Source organism: Typopeltis vanoorti, chromosome 1, assembly GCF_054136105.1.
Source record: "Typopeltis vanoorti isolate ZY-2024b chromosome 1, IOZ_Tvanoo_1.0, whole genome shotgun sequence".
Taxonomy (NCBI): Eukaryota; Metazoa; Arthropoda; class Arachnida; order Uropygi; family Thelyphonidae; genus Typopeltis; species Typopeltis vanoorti.
Window position 1 is genome coordinate 107,702,112 of NC_143549.1, and position 25,688 is coordinate 107,727,799.

The 25,688-nt window shown below is 35.1% G+C and overlaps 1 protein-coding gene across 1 annotated transcript in view; it reads right to left on the bottom strand.

Moving 5' to 3' along the window:
* Positions 1-25,688, bottom strand: part of zetaCOP (COPI coat complex subunit zeta) — a 130,233-nt gene that overhangs the window by 68,927 nt on the left and 35,618 nt on the right. Inside the window, exons 3-4 of the mRNA XM_090392628.1 lie at positions 21,744-21,825; positions 3,782-3,873 (exon numbers count right to left, since the gene is read on the bottom strand). Coding sequence (XP_090248754.1) covers positions 3,782-3,873; positions 21,744-21,825 — 174 coding nt within the window. The remainder of the gene's footprint in view (positions 1-3,781; positions 3,874-21,743; positions 21,826-25,688) is intronic.

Below are 25,688 nucleotides of genomic sequence, written 5' to 3' on the forward strand. Positions count from 1 at the left end.
TTCGAAGAAGTACACATTTGTAATATAGTAGTCTTAAGCTGATTTTCACAGCTCACAACACGAATTGGCTTAGCAAAATTAAATATATGAAAATTTTACATAATGCAGATTCTTTTTAATAATGTTATATATTAAAAAGAATCTGCATTATGTAAAAGTATTTGCAAAGTTATGTATTTGCAAAGACAAATCATACTGGATCATGTGACAGTGCATTGAGAAAAGTGAGTGTCCACATCGAATGCTACCTACTTTCTTCTTTCCATGAATTTTATTATTTTTCTTCCTTGTTAAATTATTTTTCATGGATAATGATATAAATTCATCTTTCATTAGGAACAATAAATGAAAGAAAACACAAACTGAGTTGTGAGGAGCTGTGTTGTGGTGTACAGTTTAAACCCTTCATAAAAGAAAGTATTTCTGCATAATTATGTGTAAACTAAATTAAGTATTAAAGAATGTATTACATTGTTTTGTCAACAAATTTTTTAACATCACCTACAACACCTATGTAAAGTAGACTGATATCCTGGGCAGGTAAACTTTTTTTTTTATTAGATGTAAGTTATATTTCTGGAGCCCTGCCCTCAAGGGGTGTTTAAGTTGTTATGACAACACTACATGATTAAGTTCACATTATTATTAATCTTCTATCAGCAGTTTTCCTCCAAATTAGTCTATTACTTGTGAGCACACCAATATTGTTATATCTAACATTTCGTGACTGAATCAATACACCTAGACCTTGAACTTCTCTAGGTCTCTTTCTTGCTATCTGGGTCTCTTTCCTGACATCAAACATTCAATAGCAAAACATTACCTGTTTTGCTATTGAAAGTTTTTCCACTATGTTATACTAAAAATCCTTTATCCAAGTGTAAGCAAACAAAGTTTGCACATGAAGTAACTTCACGACTGGGCAACTCCTATATAGAGGATAATGACTTCACATCACTTGCCTTAGTATTGCATTATGCAAAACACATCCTTACAGACATATATAATACTAAGCATTATGGGGAAAGGTCATTACCCAGACAAGTTCTGACCTTTACTAAGGCAAGTAATGTGAAGTTGTTAGTCTCTATATATATGAGTTGTCCAGTCATGACGTTACTTCACATGCAAACTTTGCTTACACTTGGATAAAGGATTAAACCAAGAATATAATTTCTTTGCATCTTTAATTTATAGTATGACCAAGTGGAAAAACTTTCAACATCTATCTGTAATCCAGAGTATTTTAACATAAAGGGGTGACACCTTTTAGCTACTTGTATATGGAAATATGACTTTTGCATTACTTCAACCTTGGCATTACTTCTAGGTATGCCAGAAGAGATGAGACCTCACTCCACTGATGGGATGCTTGTCATTTGGCTTGCTTACTTCCTCGGGAGCAGAGGTTCTACTCGGTGGCAGGTTGTGCCTGCATTGGATGGAACCACTGCTTGGTTTCTTCTCTCTGGAGTGATTCAGGTCAAGAGTAATGAGTTTAGAAGTAATCCTTTTGGGTCACTCAGTGAGATTTTGAGTGAACCTGTAGATCACTCAGAGTTTTTGGAGAGGTGTTCCATACTTAAACATACCTCAATACAGGTTGAAACCAGTCTGGATAGTGACCCTTCCCATAATGTAAAGCATTATAAATGTCTATCTATATGGTATACTAAGGATGTGAAGTCATTAGCCTCTGTATACGAGTTACCAAGTTGTGAAGTTACTTCACATGCAAGCTTTGTTTGCTTACACTTGGATAAAGGATTAAGCCAAGAATATAATTTCTTGACATCTTTGACCTCTTTTGCTAGCCTTTATATTAAAGCAGCCATACTACCTTAGATCAACCCTGCTCACATATCCTTGAATCTAACAATGTCAAGTTCTTTTCTAATATATATATAAATTATTAAATGATTCTGCCAATGATTCCATCAGTTCATTCACTCCCTAATTTTTCTCAGAACCCTCAATATCTGTGGCCTGTAGTCTTTGATCAAGTGCTTTATTTCTAACCCAATTCTCAGATTCATAACTTAAAACTGGTTGGAACACTGCCTGTATATTCCTAGTTTGGTGCTTCGGCTAATTTTTCTCTTATTCCATATAAATTTATTTAGCTGGCTACCCTATCAGCTTTGTTTATTCTGTTGTCTATTTTCAGATTTAACTTGCCATCTTCACTAAAAACTATGCCTAAATAGCTGGAATATCTTATTTGTTCTATAGGCTCTCCATTCAGAAAATGTAGTTGAAATTTTCCATGTTTCTACCTACTATCATAGGTTTGATCTTTCTATTATTGTTCACTCATGAACAATAATAGAAAGATTTTCATGCCAAATTTCTTACAGTTGTTATTCAATTAAGTTAGAGAATCCTGGAGACTTGCAGTGGATGTGTTTAGGAATACATCATCTGGAGAAAGCTAAGAGTTGAGTTTTATATCTCCAATTCAAATATCAGATTTAATTCCACTTTCTTTCATAATATGATTTATACAGATGAATAAGAGAGGAGATATGTATCCTTGTGTTACTCCTGATTATGCACCAAACCATCTTCCTGTATTTCCTTCAATTCTAACTGAAAACTTAAATATACACTGTGTATTGCTGTGCACGTCCCATTGACATAACAAATAACATTTACTTCTATATGAAATTTGTGATTATATAGGATGAACGGGTACCTATTTATTACAACATTCTTGTGAGGGTTTATAATGTGTAGTAATTTGTGATGGGGAAGGCTTATATAACTGGAAAATAACACTGTTTAACTTATGAATGATTACTTTCAAATTTATTGTGCTATTTATGATTAAAACAAATTTAAGCCAAGACGGATTAGAAAAACTCAAAACAAACTAAATTTTGACCCGAGATTATCAAGAATTTTAAATTATAATTTATATAGGATATATCACAATATGATCATTAGTAAATGTTTATATCTATACATTAATGTAGCGATATAAAACAAAAACACCATTTAACAGAAAAAGCACCAAGTTTTTATTCCAGGCATAATTTGCAGGAATTCATAAAAAGCAAGAAGCCAAAGTATATTCAAACTTGGGTTTAGTCTTACATAACCTACTCACAGATGTGAAATGCAAGAATGTATTCTTTCAGTTCATTAAGTGTCCTTAGTCAGAACACAAATACATCATTCCTTGGAATACTTTATGTCCAATGAAGTAAGGAGTAGCCAATTGGCAGGTTCATTGATTTAGTATAAATCTGCAGCTAGAAAGAAAATTGCTACTATAGCAGAAAACTTGATACTTTCTCTGGAATAGAACATTTAATTGTTACTACTAAAGTGTCTTATGAGATAACATTTTTAATTGGTTAAATCCTTATGAAACAACCTGCATTATTTGAATACAAAGTAAATTTAATCATTAATGTTTAGCTTTCTAGGTAAAGATAATGACTGTGAGCATGAAAAATGCATTCAGTAAAAATGTCAAGATAACATTTCAGACAAAGCAAATAAAAACATTTATTTTGCTACTGAAATTAATATCTCAGTCCTATATATAAAATTAGCATCTTGCTATATAACTGCTCTTCTACTCAATCTTATGATTTACAATTTCTGTATTTTTTTTAATTTTATTTACACAGATGCTTATTACTAATATAAACACATTAACCGAGAAGGATTTTTTTTTTTCGCCTGCTTCAGTTTTATGATCAGATTTCACTGTAACAAACAGCAGCTGCAATATTACTTAAATCCTTATGCATAAATTTTTAATGATCTTTACCTCATTCTCTTGAGTCCTTCCCATCACATAAAAGTACAGATCCACATTGCTTCTGTACACACACGTCAATGCATCCATCATAACAATTTCAGCTAAAAAAATTTAAATTATATAATCGCATTTTTCATTATTACATTTCATTATGTGATTACTTAGTATTACATTTCAAATCTAAAAAAAGAATATTTCTAGTTATCTAAAATATAATTATAATCAAGTTGCTGAGGGAGATAAGTTGCTAAGATCAAATTTTATACTGGCAACTATACATCATACAGAAATCATTATCATATGGAAAGCAATTTCACCAGTGAATGTGATGTTGTACATAATTCTATTACTTCCCTGAAGTGGAGGAGGGAGATAAACAACTTTGAATGATAGCATTTAGCAAAAACACTACTAAAGCAGCTGTAAAGGCTCCATTTCTTGGAATAAACAAACTATTTTAATTTGCTCTAAGACAGTGGAAAACAATGTGAGGGAACTATGAAAGAAAACTTGAAAAGGGTCCTAAGAATGACAAGCACACAATATCTTCAACTACAGGTTTAGCTTTCCTTCATGTTTGGGACTGATAATATAACAAAATACAGATCTTGATCCATCTTTCCACATGAAGTTTGATTCCTGTATAATACTAGGTCTGATCCTTCGATGCAAAGAAATTCTTGACATTCAGTCTCATTTTTTTTTTCAACAATGGCAAAGTAGTGCCCATTACAGAAGTGAGACATCAGACAGAAAAAATTGATAAACAGACAGTGCCAGGTCTGATTGGTATACTGAGTGAAGTTTTATTTCCAGTTTTTTGATCTTAGTATTATCTTGTTAGAGGAGCATCGACTAAGATCAAAAGATTTAGCTGTCCAGTTGTGGGTAGCACTAACACAGCATCTCCCTTCCCCCCCACCCCCATTCTATAATATATGTTTCCTCATCTGTAAACTACAAGTATGCAAATTTATATATTTTTATAATCAATCTCACACAAAATTATACGTTAGTGTCATGTGGCAAGTATTTATTCTGGGGGTAAAAATATTTTAGGCCACTTGATGCTGGTCCTCACACACACGTCACTGATATTCTACAGGTCTTGTGACCTTTCACATGTGAGTTAGATAAAAATAAAAACAAAAAATAAAAAAAATCTGGTTATAAACAACTGTGGATGTACATAGAATATACGAAATGTTAAAATTTCCCTTTTCATTGTTTTACTTCAGCTTAAGTATGTTGGTATAAAAGTCTCACAGTGGCTGCACTGCATAGTTCAGAAAGCCTGGACAGAGGGACGAATTCCCGATGATTTGAGTAGAGCTCTCATAGTACTCACATATAAAAAGGGAAATAAAACAATGTGAGAATTACAGAGGTATTTCCCTACTGAGTATTCCTGGCAAGATCTATGCAAGTATACTTGAGAAGCGGTTGGGAAGAATTGTGAAAGAAAAGCTTGGTGAAGAACAAGCTGGATTCAGGGCAAATAGAGGCTGTCAGGATCAGATCTTCACTTTGCGACAAATAGTTGAGAAAGCATGGGAATATAATAAAGATCTGTATTTAAGTTTTGTCGATTTGGAAAAGGCATATGACAAGGTGCCAAGAGAGAAGCTATTCAATATGCTACAGTTATATGGTGTCAATGGAGCATTATATCAAGCAATACTTAGTTTTTATTTGAGTTGTAAGTCAGCAGTTAGAATTGAAGAAAGTACAGGAAGATGGTTTATCATTAAATCTGGTGTGAGACAAGAATGTACATTATCCCCTCTGTTATTCATTATCTATATGGATCACATTATGAAGGAAAGTGGTATTAAACATGATATCAGAATTGGAGATGTTAATGTCAGCTCTTTGCTTTATGCGGATGATGTCATACTTCTAAATAAATCCGCAACAAGTTTGCAAGATTCCCTGACTAAATTGAATAACTGTTGTAATAGATATGGTATGAAGGTCAGCATTAAAAAGACAAAGACAATGAAAATAGGTAGAATCGTTGAAAATGTCAACTGCGTTGTGAATGGAGAACCTGTGGAACAAGTAAAACATCTCAGCTACTTAGGCACGATTTTTACTGAAGATGGTAAATCAAATATGGAAATAGACAACAGAATCAACAAAGCTGGTATGGTAGGAAGTTAATTGATTAAATTCATATGGAATATGAGAGAAATTAGTCAGAACACTAAATTAACTGAATACAAGACAGTGTTCAAACCAGTTTTAACTTATGGATCTGAGAGCTGGGTCAGAAGTAAAACACTTGACCAAAGACTAGAGACTGCAGATATGAGAGTCCTGAGAAAGATTAGAGGCATGAATAGATGGCATCAATGGCAATATCATATTAAAAACGAAGATATTAGGAAAGAACTTGACATTGTCAGCATCCAGGAATGCATTAGCAGAGCTAATCTCAGGTGGTATGGCCACTTAAACATAATGGGCAAGGAAAGATTAGCAAATCAAGTGTTCTCTGCCAGGTTTGCAGGAAAACAACCTAGAGGAAGACCAAGATATAGGTGGATTGATACAGTACAAAGTGCCTTAGACGACAGAAATATAAGATCTGATAATGTTGGAGTCTTGACAAATAACAGACTGATTTGGAAGAAAATTGTAGATAGGAAGTTAGTAATGATGTAAATTTTTCATGTAATACTATCCTGTACAACCCTTGAGGGTACATGTCAGGAATTTGATGATGATGATTGTTTTACTTGAATTCATTATTATCCTTAACTAGACAAATCAGTTTTATGTTAGGAAATTTCAACATCACTGTCTGAATCCTGGATCTTCTCAGAGAAAACATCTGTGAGCAAAAAAGAACAACATGGATAAATGAAGTTTTCCCTCTTCAGGTATATAGTAATGAATATCATACTGCTATTTCTTCACTGCCAGCCTGGTTGACCAAGTGATTAGCGTATCCCCGCTCTTCAGCCAAGAGGCTACGAGTTTGAATCCCACCTAAGCATGGATGTTTGTGATTGTCTTTCACCTTCATACATGCATTCATCCAAGTATAAATACACTCTCCTAAGATGGACTGGGTCCCTCCAGCAATGGGAAAGACCTTCACCTCATAGTTGGTAGAAAACAGACTGATCATTTCTTCACTAAAAAAGATTTGATTGAATGAAATCAGTGCATGCCCAATTCCTTTCTTGCCCTTTCTTTATTCCTACAAATAATGAACACAGAAACTGTAAGGATACTGTCCTATCCCAAAAAGTCACTGCATTCTATACTAACAGCTGAGAGTTACCATGACATGATGACTACCATTTCATCTCAGGTTAGTCTGATATTCTCTATGGTATCTTAACTTGATATGTGCATGTGCTTGAAATCAGAAAGAAGCCAGTCTACAATGATTACAGAAGTAGTTATCTCAAGAAACCGAGTTTTTAGAGGAACACGTGACATAGCAAAAATGATTTTTGAACAGTAGACAAGAAGTTTAATTATAGATTCAGATATTTTGATCTCAAACATGAAGATAAACTTCTTGATTAGAAGGCAGTTTCGAGTGGTTATGTGAGCAAGCTTCAAACTGGGAAAATGGACATTGAAACTTATTTGTACCTATGGTCCCACAGAAGATCTAAGAAAGAAATAGAAAACGTTAAAGTCACTAGAGCAGGCAGCTGACAAAGAAAATTTGGAGAAAATGGCAATGCTAATAATAATAGTAATTATCTGGTAGATTACTGCTTGGCATATGGACTAGTCATTACTAACACCATGTTCCAAGATAAAGATGTGCACAAGTTCATGTGGAGAGAAGACATGAAATAAGACAAGTCTTTTGATTATGTCATTGGTGATAGTGATGCCTTCATGCTTGTTCAGGAGATAAGAGTATACAGATGACTTGAAACTGAAAGTGACCATTACTTAGTGCTAAGTAGGACAAAAATGGATATTACATTGAAAAGAACAATATCTAAGAGTATTTTAGAAAGAAATAAAGTTGAACAGTTTTTACAAGTAAACTGTAGACTTCACTATACAAACATCATTGACAAAAATTTGAAGAGGTTGGAAAACAAGAAACAAACCTTAGAGTCTCAGTGGCAAACTTGGAAGAAGACATTGGCTGATTCAGCTAAGTAGGCATGTGGTAAAGTTGTCTGCAAGGATAGAAAAATACAAACACCATGGCAAACAAACAACCAAACCACACACAAAATTAAAGAAGCAGTCCTGCAAAAGAAGAAAGCATACCAAAATTTCCTAGCAAATAAGTTGGCAGATGCTAAAAGAATAGACAGAAAAATGTAAGAAAGCTAAGCTATGTGTGAAAGTATCTAAACAAAAATCTTGGGAAGACTTTGATAAGAATATAGAAGGTAAATATCAGGAAGGAGATGTAATGTTCTGGAGACTATTGAAAAAAGCTTAGAAATAGAGGAAAGATACTGTAAAATGAATCAAAGATGATAAAGGTAACAATAAAACTGAAAATAAGAATATCTTAGATGCAAGTAATTACTTTGGAAGATGTTAAATGAAATGAAATGGGCAGTGACAAAACAGTAGTAAGAAATTTTCAAGAGAAATTGAAACAGAAGTGAATATCAATACTTGAGGTAGAAAAATCTATCAAAAACTTGAAATATGGAAAGGCAGCTGGAGGATGTGTACAACCAGAAATGCTTAAATATGGAAGTATAAAAGTTTTGCAGTGGCTATACTGCATAATTCATAGGGCCTGGTCAGAAAGTCAGTGATTAGGGTAGAGCTGTCATGGTACCCATCTATGGAATAAAGCAGAAATGTGAGAATTACAGAGAAATTTCTCTACTAAGTGTTCCAGGTAAGATTTATACAAGCATACTTGAAAATAGGTTGAGAAAGATTGTAGAAGAAAAACTGGAGAAGAACAAGCTGAATTCAGACCAAATAGATGTTGTCATGATCAGATTTTCATTTTACAACAAATAGTTGAGAAATCATGGGAGCATGACAAGGATCTGTACTTAAGTTTTGCATATCTGAAAAATGCATAAAGTGCCCAAGGATAGCTTTTCAAAACACTTCAGTTATATGATGTAAATGGAACATTATACAGGACAATGCACAGTCTATATTTAATTTGTAGGTCAGCGGTCAGAAGTGAAGTAAATACAGGAGGAAGGCAGTTTGATGTAAAATAGGTGTAAGGCAAGGATGCACATTATGAAAGAAAGTGGCATTAAACCTGATATTAGAATTGGAGAGATCAAGCTAAACACAAAATAGAATAACACTTATAACAAATTTTGCATGAAAATCAGAAATAAAAAGACTAAAACTTGAAAATGAGCAGATACAGCTGCATTCTGAATGGAAAGTCTATAAAACATTTCACCTATTTTTTATTCAACTGGCTTCCCACCATACCAAAGTTGGTATGAGAGTCATGCTAACTTTGGAATGGTGGGAAGTAAAAGAAATAAAGCACTTGATCAAAGATTACAAGCCACAGATATGAGAGTTCTTAGAAAAATTCGGAGCCTGAACAGATGACAGAATCTTATTATTGTTCTTAAGAGAGACCTACAGGGAGTCAGGGACTCACTGAGGTAAGCCACATACTACACGCACAAGCTACCATACCTGTTCTTGAATTCATTACACTGTTTGCACACACAACATCTGATGACAATCCATTCCAATCATGCACCACTCAGAGGGGAAAAAAAAATCTAGATCTCACCTCCTTCTTAGCAGCATTCATTCTCAGCTTCCCAGGATGCCCTATTGTCCTTTAAATACCCTCCATAAAATGGAAAATTCCATCAACTGAAATTCTGTGTAATCCTTTCAGAAGTTTTGTAAGTCTCAATCTTATCACCCCACTTTCTCCTCTTTGCTAGTGTTTGTAGTCTACAAATTCTCAATCTGTCTTCATAATCAGTATTTCACAATTAATTTTGCAAGTGCTGCATATCAGCAGCAATCCTGATTACCCTACATATCTTTGCATCATCAGCAAATAGCTGTATGTCGCATGTCAAAACCTTCCAAATGTCATTAATGTACAGACTGAATAACAATGGACCAAGGACTGACCCTTGAGAACACGACTGGTTACCTTAAATCTTGCAAATTCGCATCCCCCCCCCCCAAAAAAATACGACTTTTTGTCAGTCAGCCATCCTCTTATCCATACTAATAGTTTATAATCCAATTCCACATTCTCCAATTTATGCAACAGTCTTCCATGCTATATTCTGTCAAAAGCTTTAGCAAAATTCAAAAGTATTAAGGTGTATCCATTCCCCTCATCTAGTTCAACGGTAACATTATTATAGAATGTGAGCAAGTTGCTAAAACATGATCTTCCCTATGTAAACCAATGCTGTTCATTGCAAAGTAGAGATTCTCTGTCAACCCATTTTTGAATGCAAGCCCTAACCAACTTTTCCAAAATTTTCACCACCACACCTGAGATACTGATTGGTCGATATTTGGATACATCAGTCTTTGCATCACCCTTGTGCAATGGAATTACCATACATTCTTTCCACTCTTGCAGAATCTTCCCTGTTCTGAGACACAAATTATATAGCCTGGTTAAAGGAATAGCCAGTTCAGCTGAACACTCATTTAGCGCCTGTGCTGATATCCCATCAGTCCCTATTGCTGAATTCTTCCTAGTGCAACAACTCTAATACCTCCTCCTCCTTGTACACCTGAGTTCCTTCATCCAGTGGAGAGGTAGTGTAAAAATTCGATGTAGCTTAAAAATATCAAATCGCTTTACATCGATTATTTACATAGGTCAAGTCCCATGAGAACTGTAAATAACCTTGTTTGTTTCTATGTACATTTTGCAAAATATTAATGTAGCTAACCCTGTGGGAAGTGAATGTATTTACTGTTTTAACATCAAAAACAAAGGCAATGCTTTTCCAGGGGAACTTTGTATATGTATATAGTTATGTGTAAGAGCGCAGGAAAAGTTGTTTACTAGTTTTGTATATAAGAGTTGCTTACTGCACTAATACCTTTAAAGATAGTATCTAAGAGTGCCGCTAGGTTTAGAGAGATACTGATTGGTCGATATTTGGATACATCAGTCTTTGCATCATCCTTGTGCAATGGGATTACCATACATTCTTTCCACTCTTGCAGAATCTTCCCTGTTCTGAGACACAAATTATATAGCCTGGTTAAATTATATAGCCTGGCAGCCCTGAAAGGAGAAGCAAAGTATCAAAGAGTTCCATTAGTTTTAGAGACAACTGTCGGAGGAGAACAATGAGCAGGTTAAACTTAAAAGAAGATAAAAGAGTCATGCAGAATTCTTCGGGGTTTACTACCCTCAGTGCAAGGTTCCGTGATCGCAAAATAAAAAGATTCCAGTCCAGGCCAGAGAGAGGGCTTCCAGACATTGCTGAAGAAGGAAAGGCTTCCAGCAGTTGCCAGAGAGGGACCTCCCAGTTCCAGTCTAGAGAGAGGGCTTCAAGTTGCTGAAAGGAGAAGGAAAACTTCCAGTCCAGAGGGATCCCAGTTGAGAGTTGCCGGCAATTATATATTTTCTTAGAGGTGGGAGTTCAAGCTATTGGAGAAGGCAGAAAAAAGAGCCAGTCGTCCAGGCATTTTTCGGCAAGTCCAAGCAGAGGAGAAAAGGCGATGTAAATTACCCGAAGTAGTTTCGGTCGGAAGTTTTTCTTTTTGCCGTGGGAGAACAACATTTTGCTGGAGCTGTATGAGTACAGCAGGTGGCAGTTTACAGCCTGCTATTTTTCCGATGAGATACTACTGAAGCAAAATTTCCTGAAGAAAGCTCGAGATCTGAGATGAAAGAATTGCCATAGAACTTTTAGTGAAAGACTTTTGGCTGAATGTGCGATACAGAGTCTTTGTAAGTTACACACTTTTGTATATTCCCCCTTATAGTTGTTATAGGCCTTTTAAGATTTTTGTTTAATAGTGATAAGAAGTGTCCTTAAGAGAGTCAATTGGCATGTTAAAAGTTTATATCATATTTGTAAAGATAATTTCACAGAGATTTAGGTAACCTTTTTACAAGTAAACTTGGAGTTTAATAAGTAAAAATTGTAAACTGAGAGTAGATAAGTTTTGAGTTAAAGAAAGTATTTAATGTTGAAGTAAAAAAGGTTCTAATTTATGCTAAAGAATTTTTATAGATGGATAGAGAAAGCAATCTCCCTAATTGTTTAAATTCATGTATATTTCATAGTAATGTAAATGTGTTTTGATTTTTTTGTTAAAAGAGTGCTGCCTGATCTTTTATTTTACAACTGCACTGTTCTTAAATAAATTGGACTTGTGAGAGGGGAAATAATTTAAAGCAATAAAAATGTAGTTCAGTTACTTACAAACCACGACTGTTAAAGTAAACATTGATAAAAGAAACTTCGCTCGTGAGAGAGAGGGAAATCTACCGGAAGTTTTATTTAATCTTATGCCAATTAAATGATATATTGGTGGCACAGTCTGACAAATAAATTTCCAGTATTCATAGGCATTCGACTAGTAAATACGGAAGGTGGATAATCATAGTACGCAGTAGAGTAAACGAAAAAGGATAAGAGAGAAAAAGCACATTAGAGTAAAGCTATAAAGAATTAGGAATAGAATAAAGATAGAAGAGAGTAAAGATAAAGAGATATTATATATAAGAAAATAAACCAAGAGATAATACAAATAATATTGGAAAACAGCACCCTTCTTTACAGTAGCAGCAAGCTCAATGTTGTATACACCAGATTGATAGTTTTTAGCAAAATGGGCACTCAGTTGAATAACCTCTTCTGCATCTGTCACCTTACTCCTGCATTCAGGAGTTATTCTTTTATATTCATTCTTTATAAGCAAGTGGATATAAAAATCCACTCGCTTGCAGAGCAAGTTTCTTTTCATACCCAGACTTAGCTTTTCATACAACAGTCGTGACTCATTTGGCCTGCTGCTTTTAATTTTCATAATGGACATTATCCTTATTAACATGGTATTCCTTTCACATCATCCTTTTCTTATGAATCTCTTGTCTGATAAGATTACAAATCCATTTGACCTCTACCCTATATATTCTTAAAACTCTAGGTAAGTATTTTTTAAATGCTTCCCATGCACTGTTGATATTATTATTATTATTTGACACCTCCAGGGAGTCCAAGGACTCATTGAGGGAGGGGTAAATACTCTACAACTCTGTCTCCACCACTCATTCCACCAACTACAACTAACTGCAACAACACTAACGCCATCTACCACCCTCCACAACTACCACTAGTATTTCTACAATTACATATTCTTCTAATCCATTGCAATGAACCAGGTATACTCCTCAACTGGTCATAAATTTTTGCTTTGTAGTTCAGCATGTAACCTTTTCTGAATGGAACATTCATAAACTTATCCAGTTCAAGTAAGTACCACATGATCACTGTCACCGACTAGAGGAAGAATAGTTACGTCTTTAAATGAAACATCCTGACACTATAATCAGATCTAACACTCTTTGACCTCGAGTTAGTTCTGTCACATGCTACTTAAGAAAGTAGTCTTGCAAGAGCTCAATAAATTTGGTTTCATTCTTCCCAAGAGATTTTATTGCTATCCAATCAATGTTTGGATAATTAAAGTTCTCCATTATGAGTACTCATTTCGCAGCTATTGTCGTGTCCCATATTAAAAATGAAGACATCAGGAAGGAACCCAACATTGTTGGCATTCAAGAATGTGAGCATATCTAATCTAAGGTGGTATGGTCACTTAAATAGAATGGAAAAGAAAAGATTAGCAAAACAGGTGTTTGATGCCAAGATAGCAAGGAAAAAAACCCAGAGGAAGACCAAGGTCTAGGTGGATTGATTCAGTCAGAAGTGCCTTAGAAGAAAGAAATGTTAGATATGATAATAATGGAATGCTGACAAGTAACAGACTAATTTGGAGGGAAACTGTTGATAGATCAGGAAATCATAATAATATTTTGATCCTAAATTTACAGATAATTTTCAGAGAACTGACAATTGAAAGATGAAGAATGACAACAGATTTCAAGAAATATGAGCTGTGTGCTAAAGTGGAACAGTATAGAAGAAATAAGGATGATATATTAATAATATGGAAAAAAAAATAGAAAGAAAGAAGATTAATGTTTTGCAATTAATAAGAATCAGACTTAATCAAATTTCAGATAAGGAAAGAAAACAGTAATTCCAGTTTAAAAACATAAGTGCTTCAGCAATCGCTTTGAATAAGAATTTAATTTAAATGGCAAATGTTAAAGAAAGGTCCTAAAACAGATGATAGTATGGTCTGTGCCAGACAAAACATGGAGGAAAAAGGGGGATGCTGTTTATCCTTCACAGAAAGTAACATGGAAGAGTTTATTGATAGGAAAAAATAAAAGAGCACTAAATTATATTTTTATAACAATTCTCAATGGAGAACCTATGGACCAATATTCCCCCTAAGCTTGAATATGTGGGCATGTATACACTCGTCAAAAAAAAGGAGTGCACATGCCTAGTAACTTCACACAAAGTATTTACTTTTAGAATTTCTAATTTACAGCCAACAATTTTTGAACGTACTATAAAACCTAATTATATGATAAATCATGCTTGTCACTTATTTTATTTAGTAATTTTTTCCAATGTCTCCACTTCAATATTACTCTAACCCATACCAACTTTATAATGTTCACTCTGATTAGTTAGTTTTAAACTGCGCCATGTGGGCAAACTGATGTTGACTTCAGCAAATTGTAAAGAACATATTTGTTTAGAGTACCTAACCTGTCTAGACAGTATGGGCACATGAACTTGTACAAAAGGTGATGGATTTCTTTTAGCTATATGGATTTAAGCAAACTAATTTAGTGTTCCAATTTTAGAGCTAAATGACAAAAAAGGGCAACGTTAATATGAGAAATATGTTAGTGGTTTTAATGCATTAAAACCAGAATTTTCTATTCCAGAAGTAGACAATATGTTTATAAACTGCATATATATGCAGTATATATATATATAGCTGAAGGAGTAAGCATTTAGGTTGCTCTTATAGAAATATACTGTCTGACCAAAAAGAAACTGAACTTTTAATAGCAAATAAAACACAGGCCAATTATAATTATTCAAATCATTTATTTCAATCAATAAACTCAGCTTCGATATGGCGTTTGGCATGGTCAATTAATTCGTTATATGAGTTTTATTATATCAGTTTTTGGGATACTGTTGAGGATCGTAGTTACTGCCACTTGAACATTTTTCAATGTCGTATTGCTTTCCTTTCTGAATTCTCGCTATCAATTGCTTCAAAACTTCAAGATAAAACTCACCATTGACCGTTTGCCAGGTGGAACAAATTTTTTGTGGATAATGCCCTTGGAATCATAGAAACAAATCAGCATTGTCTTTACTTTTGACTTCTCCAAGCGACTTTTTTTCGGATGCCCTTCTTCTGGTTGTCTCCACTCAGCACTATGGCACTTTGTTTAGGGCTCATACTCAAAACGTCACATTTCATCACCAGTAACAATCGTTTCAAGGAAGTTTGAGTCCTTACGAGTGGTTTTAATGAGGTCCTTGCAATGTTCAATTCGATACATTTTTTGGTCGTGTATCAACTTGTGGGGAACAAATCGTGAATTCAATTTACAAAGGCCCAAACTCTAGGTCAAAATTTTGTGTATACAGTTGATTTTGTAATCCCCAATTCATCTTGAATCAATCTCAAGGATGATTTCAGGTTTTCTTTGATGAAATCACACACTTTTTGGATGTTAACTTAGCTCAGTCCAGTTTTTGGACAGCCCAGCTTTTCGTCATCCTCAAGCGTCTCACGACCACTTTGAAATCGCTTAAACCATTTGTAAACTTGAGTACGAGATAAGCATTTATTACCATATGCTTTTTGAAGCATTTGATACGTTTCAGTAAAACGTTTACCAAGTTTAACACAAAAGTCAATCGCAGCTCTCTCTGTTTGAAACTCATTTTCCAACTGTTCATCAAAACGCACTGTCACTCTTGGCACTATAACTCTGCTTCTAATGAAACAAATGTCATAAACAGTTGGCACAACACTAATGAAAGTTGTCACTTTTGACAACAAAAAGATACAACAGGTGGCGCTACTAGTTTCTTATATTTTCGAAAAGTTCAGTTTCTTTTTTTGGACAGAGAGGGTGTATTAAGCATGCAATACACAAGATCTTTTAACAAAGATGTTGTCACCAATGTTAGGTGTGTCAAATTAACAGTTTATGGCTTGTGACTAGCTACCATGTACACAGGCTACTGCACACATTAAATCTGAGAATAGAAACTTGCACACAAAATATTTGTGTACACATGGAGCCAGCAAAAATTAGAGGGCACATTGCTATAGAACAAGTAAAATATTTCAGCTATTTAGGCACAGTTTTTAGTGAAAATGACAAATTAAATTTGGAAATAGACAATAGAAGAAGCAAAACATATGGTGGGGAGCCAGCTGTATAAATTTATAAAGAATAAGAGAGAAATTAGCCAAAACACTAAACTAGCTGTATACAAGACAGTGTTAAAACCAGTTTAGGAACCTGAACAGATGGCATCAATGGAAGAATCATTAAAAATGAAGACATTAGGAAGAAACTTGATATTGTTAGCATTCAAGAATGTGAGGAGGGCTAATCTAAGGGTGGTATGGCCAATTAAACAGAATAGGAGATGATAGCTTAGCAAGAAGTTGTTTGCTGCCAAGATAGCAAGAAAAAAGAGCCAGAGAAAGATCAAGGTCTAGGCAGATTGATTCAGTCAGAAGTGCCTTAGAAGACTGAAATATTAGATACAACAGTATTGAGGTGCTGACAAGTAAGACTAATCTGGAGGAAAACTTTTGAGGAAAATAATAATGTAAACTTAATTATGTAGTGATATTAGGAAACTGATGATAATGAATCCCATCAATGAAAAGATTTCTAATTACTAGCTCTGCAATTGATCTTTATGCTATAGGTTAATAATTCAGAAATCTCACTGTAGAAAACAAACAAGATACTTTTTTTTTTTCAAGCCACTATAGGCCTCCAATAAGCAGGATGGCAGGTGATAAACTTCACTTACTACCTAAAAAAAATTCACAAGCATCCATGCCAAAGTAGTATTTGAACCCACAGTCTGCTACAGATGTCTGGAATTATGGTCAAGTAACTTACAAGGCCAGTCTATTATGTCTGTTAAGTGGATGATGGTATATATTTGCTTGTTTTGCTTATTTCATGGAATAAAAAAAAACAGTTACTTCTGTGCAAAACTAACTAACTTCAATTGAAAAGTCCTTTTGAAGTTTTAGAATGAATTCACGCTCAGATCTTTCCAACAAAAGAGCATAATGACGGAGCCACAGTGACTCAGTCATTATGCTCTTTTGGAAATGCTATCTACTTAGCCAACAAGGATAACATTTGTTCACACAATATATGCAATACTGTAAATAAATAAACTGTAAAAATGTGTAGTTTGTAAACTACATACCGATCTTCCCTTATCTGCAGGTTCACTATCCACAGTCAACCCTGGTCCGAAAATATTCAATGGAAAATTACAGAAATAAACAATTTATAATTACATCGCAAAGTGGATATTATATCCAACATTATTTCAAAGCCAAATGTTTGTAGAAATGAAAGTTCCATAAGTTGACAAGACAGCTTATGAGAATACAATCCTTGGCATCCCCAAGTTACCTTAGCTTGCACTACTTGACTTAAGTAGCCAAGGCAACTCGAGGATGCCGAGGATTGTATTCTCGTAAGTTCTAAGGTCAACTTATGCAACTTTCAGCATTTATACAAACATTCAGCTTTGAAATAATGTTGAATCTAATATTCACTTTGCCAATGTAATTTTACATTGCCAAATTAAGCCATATGGCTCTTTCTTTTGTAATAGACAATTCATCATAAGTTTTAAATTGCATGTTGTTCTGAGTAGTTCTCGGTTATCAGATTGCCTATCATGGTATCGCAGTGCTTGTGTTCAAGTAACCATTATTTTACTTAATAATGGCCCCCAAGTGCAAGAGTAGTGATGCTGGCAATTCGGATATGCCAAAGAGAAGTCAAAGTGCTTCCTTTTAAGTGAAAAGGTTAATGTTCGACTTCATAAAATAATAATAAAAAAAAAATAAAAATAAACTTATGTTTAGGTTGCTAAGATTCCATTCACATTCATATAACTTTTATTACAGTATGTTGTTATAATTGTTTTATTTTATTATTAGTTATGTTCTTAATTTGGAGAAAAGAGCAAAGCTAATAATAATGCCGAATATCTGTTGGATTTCTGCTCAGGACATGGACTGGTTATTACTAACACCATGTTCCAACATAAAAATGTGCACAAATTCACATGGAGAGAAGAGGCAAGGAATAAGAAAAGTCTCATTGACTATGTTATTGTTGACAGTGATGTTTTCTCCATGGTGTAGGACACCAGAGTGTACAGAGGATTTGAAATTTGAAGTGATCACTATTTAGTCTTGAGCAGGATAAAATTGAATTTCATATTGAAAAGAATAACATGTAAGAAAGTTTTAAAGCGAACAAAAGTTGAGCAGCTCTCAGACGTGAACTGTAGACTAAACTACACAAAGATTATTGAAGAAAAAAAGAAAGAGTTTGAGAACAGGAATCAAACCTTTGAGATTCAGTGGCAAACTCTGAAGAAAACATTGACTGATCCTGCCAGAGAGGCATGTGGTGAGGTTGTCTGCAAGGATAAAAAAATCAGAACTCCCTGGTGGACACAGGAAGTTAAAGAGGCAGTGAAGGAAAAGAAGAAAGCATATCAAAAGTTCCTGTCAAATAAGTCAGCTTTTGCTCTTAGGAATATAGAGACAAATGCAAGAATGCTACACATTGTGTAAAATAAAACTAGCTAACCAAAAGTCATGGGAGAACTTTGGCAAGAATATAGAAAATAAATATCAAGAAGGTGGCAAAATATTCTGGAGGTTGTTGAAGAAGCTTAGGAATGGAGGAAAGAGTGCTGTAAAAGGAGTTAGAGATGAAAAAGGTTACATGAAAACAGGAGAAAAAGATATCCTTGAGGTATGGAGTAATTACTTTGAAAAACTGCTAAATGAAACAAGCAGTGATGACAGCACAGCGGTAAAAAACACTGACCAGGCATGCAGTCAGGAATACATATCCATACTTGAAGTAGAAAAAGCCATCAAAGGCTTGGAATATCATCAACTCCTGCTTGGAAAGGAAGCAGGAGTAGATGATATTCGACCAGAATTGCTGAAGTATGGTGGTATAAGAGTCTTACAGTGGCTGCACTGCATAGTTCAGAAAGCCTGGACAGAGGGACGAATTCCCAATGATTGGAGTAGAGCTCTCATAGTACCTATATATAAAAAGGGAAATAAAACTGAATGTGAGAATTACAGAGGTATTTCCCTACTGAGTGTTCCTGGCAAGATCTATGCAAGTATACTTGAGAAACGGTTGAGAAGAATTGTGGAAGAAAAGCTTGGTGAAGAACAAGATGGATTCAGGCCAAATAGAGGCTGTCAGGATCAGATCTTCACTTTACGACAAACAGTCGAGAAAGCATGGGAATATAACAAAGATCTGTATTTAAGTTTTGTCGATTTGGAAAAGGCATATGACAAGGTGCCAAGAGAGAAGCTATTCAATACGCTGCAGTTATATGGTGTCAATGGGGCATTATATCAAGCAATACTTAGTCTTTATTTGAGTTGTAAGTCAGCAGTTAGAATTGAAGTACAGGAAGATGGTTTAATGTTAAATCTGGTGTGAGACAAGGATGTACATTATCCCCTCTGTTATTCATTATCTATATAGATCACATTATGAAGGAAAGTGGTATTAAACATGATATCAAAATTGGAGATGTTAATGTCAGCTCTTTGCTTTATGCAGATGATGTTATACTTCTAAATAAATCTGCTACAAGTCTGCAAGATTCTCTGACTAAATTGAATAGCTGTTGTAATAGATATGGTATGAAGGTCAGCAATAAAAAGACAAAGACAATGAAAATAGGCAGAATCATTGAAAATGTCAACTGTGTTGTGAATGGAGAACCTGTGGAACAAGTAAAACATTTCAGCTACTTAGGCACGATTTTTACTGAAGATGGTAAATTAAATATAGAAATAGACAACAGAATCAGCAAAGCTGGTATGGTGGGAAGTCAATTGAATAAATTCATATGGAATAAGAGAGAATTTAGTCGGAACACTAAATTAGCTGTATACAAGACAGTGTTCAAACCAGTTTTAACTTATGGATCTGAGAGCTGGGTCAGAAGTAAAACACTTGACCAAAGACTAGAGACCGCAGATATGAGAGTCCTGAGAAAGATTATAGGCATGAACAGATGGCATCAATGGCAATATCATATTAAAAATGAGGATATTAGGAAAGAACTTGACATTGTCAGCAACCAGGAATGCGTTCGTAGAGCTAATCTCAGGTGGTATGGTCACTTAAACAGAATGGGCGAGGAAAAATTAGCAAAACAAGTGTTCTCTGCCAGGTTGGCAGCAAAACGACCCAGAGGAAGACCAAGATATAGGTGGATTGATACGGTACAAAGTGCCTTAGACGATAGAAATATAAGATCTGATAATGTTGGAGTCTTGACAAGTAACAGACTGATTTGGAGGAAAATTGTAGATAATTATAATGGAAATACTCTTTTTAACAGAACTGAATTCAGACAGAAATTTTAAAAATAAGTGCCATTTGAACCATGTTAAATCAAAATCTACAGTGTAAAAATAGAATTGCTTATGTTTTTAAACTGTGTTATTTCGAAATCATGTAAAGAAAGCCATGTAAAAAGAGAATTAGCTGAGTGTGTGTGTGTGTGTGTGTGTGTGTGTGTGTGTGTGTGTGTGTGTGTGTGTGTGTGTGTGTGTGTGTAAGTTTTTTTACTTTGGGAATAATGTATATTAGCGTTACCAAGTAATTTTATAAACTTGGTTATTTTACTCCTAATCCCAAGTAAGCAAACAGTTAAGTTTGCGCCTGAACGTAGTTCAAGTCTAAAGGTGGTGCAACACCAGGGCAACTCATTGTAAAGGTGGATAAAGCTCTGATCACTATTCTTAGTATTTTCCATAATGTAAAGCACATCTCACTAAGAGATGTATACTGCAATACATTATGGGTGGGGTTACTACCCAGACTGGTTTCAACCTTTTTTGAGGTCTCCTCAGTGAGTAGCTAGACCCTAAAATACCAAGGTTTTAGTAATACAGAGCCTTATCAACTTTACCTATACAAGTTGCTACAAGGTGTTTTTATTTTGAATAAGAATCTCTGGAGGAGATATAGATGTAAATAAGTTTTTTTATCTTGGGAATAATGTATATTAGGGTTACCAAGTAATTTTATAAACTTGGTTATTATTAAACTTGGTTTGCTTACTTGGTTACTCCTAATCCCAAGTAAGCAAACAGTTACGTTTGCGCCTGAACATAGTTCAAGTCTAAAGTCTAAAAGTCAAAATAAAAACACCTTGTAGCAACTTGTATAGGTAAAGTTGATAAGGCTCTGTATTACTAAAACCTTGGTATTTAGGGTCTAGCTAAATACCTTAGACTTGAACTACGTTCAGGCGCAAACTTAACTGTTTGCTTACTTGGGATTAGGAGTAAAATAACTAAGTTTATAAAATTACTTGGTAACTTTAATATATATATATATATATAGGGTTCGGTACTATCTGCAGATTAAGGTATCTGTGGGGCGTCTTAGAACATATCCCCAGTGGATAAGGGGGGGGAGGGGAACTACTGTATTATATCATCTATCAAAATCTGGTTTCAGCCTACTCATGCTATAAAATTATACTGTTATTTTATACACTATATAATAATGTTATATAATATTTAACTTGCATCTACGTCAATATATATATATCAATCAAACATTTTTAATTTTTATACTTACAGTTTGCCCTGTGTGTCTTATTAAACACACTTTTCTCAAATGCATTCTGATCTCTTTGTGTGGGGAAGGTAACATCATAATACTGTCAAGAGAGAGAGAGAAAAAAAAAACATTATGATCACCCAATAACTCTAAAATGCAATTTAATTTATTTCTAAACATACTTTTATAATTATAAATTGAATAAAAAGTTCAAATTGTATGCTTAGCATAAATAAACACAAACTTTTGTTTTAGATTTAAATATCAGCATTTCTGAATCATGACAGAATCAGTAATAAGGAGACCCTCTCAATAGAAAGAAGAAGCTTAAAATCCTCTTGAAGATAGAAGGAACTTTTTTTTCGCTTTTCAACTGATTGGGAATCAGTTTCCTATGGAAGTGGAGGTCTCCGACTCCCAATAAGGATTTTCTTCTGTAAAACAATCAAGCTAGAGAATTTATGCATTAACAAGCATAGTAGCCTACATAGATAGGATTAACCTGGAATTAGTAAGGTGGGGGTGTCACAGACCCCAAACATACAGAAAGAAATAACTGACACTGCCACCTTACTAACACTGGGTTAAGTGCCCTACCACAGCATTAATTAGATTTATAACTTGGTCACAAAGAGACCATTAATCTAACACATTATGTGGTAGATAAGATTAATAATTCTAATTTCCTTTTCAATACTTATCCCCACACGAGTAGTCATGAGAGCCATAGTACATTAGTATTGTGTGAGCATGTGATAATAGAAAAAAAAAAGCAACCTATTAACATTGTTCTTGAACATCTGGAGACTGGTCTATTGGAAACACTACACTGAAATGGCCAAATGCTGCCTGCCCAAATGGCAATCTTTCTTTCTGGTTCCTTGCCAAGGCCTTGTCAGAATTTCTGCCTACTCAGATTTCCACCACTCTCATATCCTGACAATACTGTGGTTACCTCACCGAAAGACAAGGCCAACTTACTGGCATCACTCTTCTCTTCTAATTCCTGCATTGATGACCTGAGACAAGTTCCCTCCACTACACCAAGAACAGCTCCCTTCATGTCTCCCATAGTCTTCCATCAAAAAGAAATCCTTAATAACCTGAACATAAACAAGACATCTGGTAATGATGGTATCCCACCTATTGTGCTAAAAAACTGTGCTCAAAAAACTATCACCTAATCTGTATTGCCTCTTCAATCTATCCTATTCAACTGGCATCTACCCTACAACATGGAAACAATTGGTAGAGCCTCTGCTACTAATGGCTCATGCAAAAAGTTAAGCAAGTTGGAGCGCGGTTAGTAGTTGGAAGAGGATGCTGTTGGCACACTCTCCCTTGATGAGTCTTTGAACTCCCTGGAGGTGTAACATAATAATAAGTTCTCATCCAGCCCATCCCAAAGAAAGGTGATAAAAGTCAACTAACAAACTACCATCCAATTGCTCTCCCTTCTGTTCTCTCTAAAATTATGTAGGTCATCAACAACCAACTTTGGAACCACCTTATACCAATTAATCAGTAAAGCAGTATAGATTCCACCACTCGATTTACAGCTGATCTTGCTTTCACCACCCACCTCTGGACTCAGGCCATGGAGAAATTTGGAAAAACTCATGTGGTTGCCCTTGATATCTCAACGGCATTTGATTGGGTTTGACATTTGACACAGGGTCCTACTTAAACTACCTGTCCCATGGTCTGCCTTCCTCACTCTACAACTGAATTGCCAAATTTCTCACTGGTCGCTCGTTACATGTCATGGTGGATGGTTTACTCTTCTCTAATTTCTCCAATGCAGGAGTACCCCAGGGTTCTGTGCTTTCACCCACTCTCTTCCTCTTGTATAGAAATGACCTGCTCTCACAGACTTCCAATCCCATCCATAGCTTTTGCTGATGACAGTACACTCATTCCTCCTTGTAAACTTCAATGTCACCAAAACTCAGTTCTGTGTGATCTTACACAAGAAAGAGCTCACTTCCCCTCCCCTCTTACCTTCAGTTAAGTGTGGTGATGTTCATGTCCACATACCATGCAGTTACAGCAGTAGCCTTATGATACAGTGCATCGTCTTGCTGACAGAGACAATGGCCAGTTCTGCATAAATGCCACAATGTAGGAAGCATTGCAGTGTCCAGAATGTTCAAATATCTTAGAGTTCAATGTTCATGGCACCACAGAGGCCTGAGGCCAAACCAGTAAAAACATAACCATACCATTACACCACCACCTACAAATTTAGTAGTTAGTTGGGATTATGTACTCGGGGATGAGATGTTCACCATTCATCTAACACACCCATCCATCTGCTCGGTAAAGGGTATAACATGATTAGTTGCTCCATAACACAGCTTCCCAAGCTTCCATGACACAGCATGCTCGTTCGGATAGTGTGGGCTTGCATTTTGTGGTCCTAATCATGGAAACCCATGTTGTGAGCCTCAGTTCTGAATGTTTTTGTGCAGATTTGTTCTAGTCAATGCCTGGAACTCCACATTTAATGTGTCGGGAGATGAATGTCAGTTTTTACATATTATTCTTCATAGCATCCTACAGTCATGTTCGATGAGTGTGGTGAGTCTTTCACTGTGGGTAACATTTGCAGTTGATTCCCTGCATTTCCATTTCAGTATGGTATCACTGACTGGGTGGCCCAATTTGCCAAACAGATAGGTCTACAATTTGCATCCTATTACAATGTCCCCTTTCAGACTCCGTCAGTTCCCTTAAAAGCCATTTCAGTGGACACAGCTGCACTGCCTGGAGCATCATATTTCTCCAATTCGCACTAGCTATAAGCATGTGACTCATTACATGGGACGATATATCTTGCCCATGAGGGGTGCCTGTCAACTTCTTTCCAAGCAGTGTATTTGAAACAATCATTCAGCCAAGCTAGTAATATGCTTCGCACATTCTTGATATGACCGATTAATCAAATAAGCTGCGCTCCTGACATCATTCATGAATTTTTATCATGCATTTTTCAGGTTTCAGAGAACTGTAAACTCATCATTTGGAGATATCGGGTGATGTCGAAATATCGATTTTTGTTATGCTCAATAACAGGAAATGCTTATAATAAAAACACTATCAATAATGTCATATTGTGAAAAGGAGATATATATAGCTATGCAAATGAAATATTTAGATTAGCCAGAGCATCAGGAGAGACAACAAGCCAAGGATATGGAAAATATGAAAAATAGTGTAGAAGGAATAAGGATAACATAAAACCAAAGAAAATAAGACAGGTTATAAATAGGATACAATTCTGGATTACTGCAGAAAATATTACAAAAAATATATTAATGAAGTATCAAATTACTGCCATGGCACTACATACATTTCATACTGCTCCAAACACTGAATTATGTAAGTATGATGATGACTGCTTAATGAGGACTTATCTGTACCAAGCCTGTAAACCAGCATATATTTCTAGAAATGAAAGAAACCCAATGCAAAAATAAGTTGAGTGATGGAGAAAGGGGGATATAAAAAAATAACCTACGATTTCTGAAATTACCACTGGTCCAAATATTCTCAGTGCAATAGTAACAAGTAAGAAAACCGTAGTCATAAAATGGTGTATTTCATAATCATTCTTATAGAGAGATGCCATGCATTATCTTCAGTTGTATTATCAAAAGTTTCGTTTTGCCTAGACTCGAGAAATTTTAAGATCTCTAAATTTTTAATTATCAAGATCCTAAATAATAAAGTTTATTAAACCACATCCAACCGAGGAATTATTTCAATTGCTTTTCCAATAAAAATGATTCAATTACACTTCTTCTGCAGCTTGTCCCACTTAAGTAGGGTCGCTGTTTTTGGTGAGTCTCCTTCACATTCGCCTGTCTTGGGCTGTAACCGCATCCAAGTTCTTCATCCTCAAGTCTTCCTCCATCTCTTCTTTGGTCATCCGTGCTTCTTCTTCCCCTGCATATCCATCTG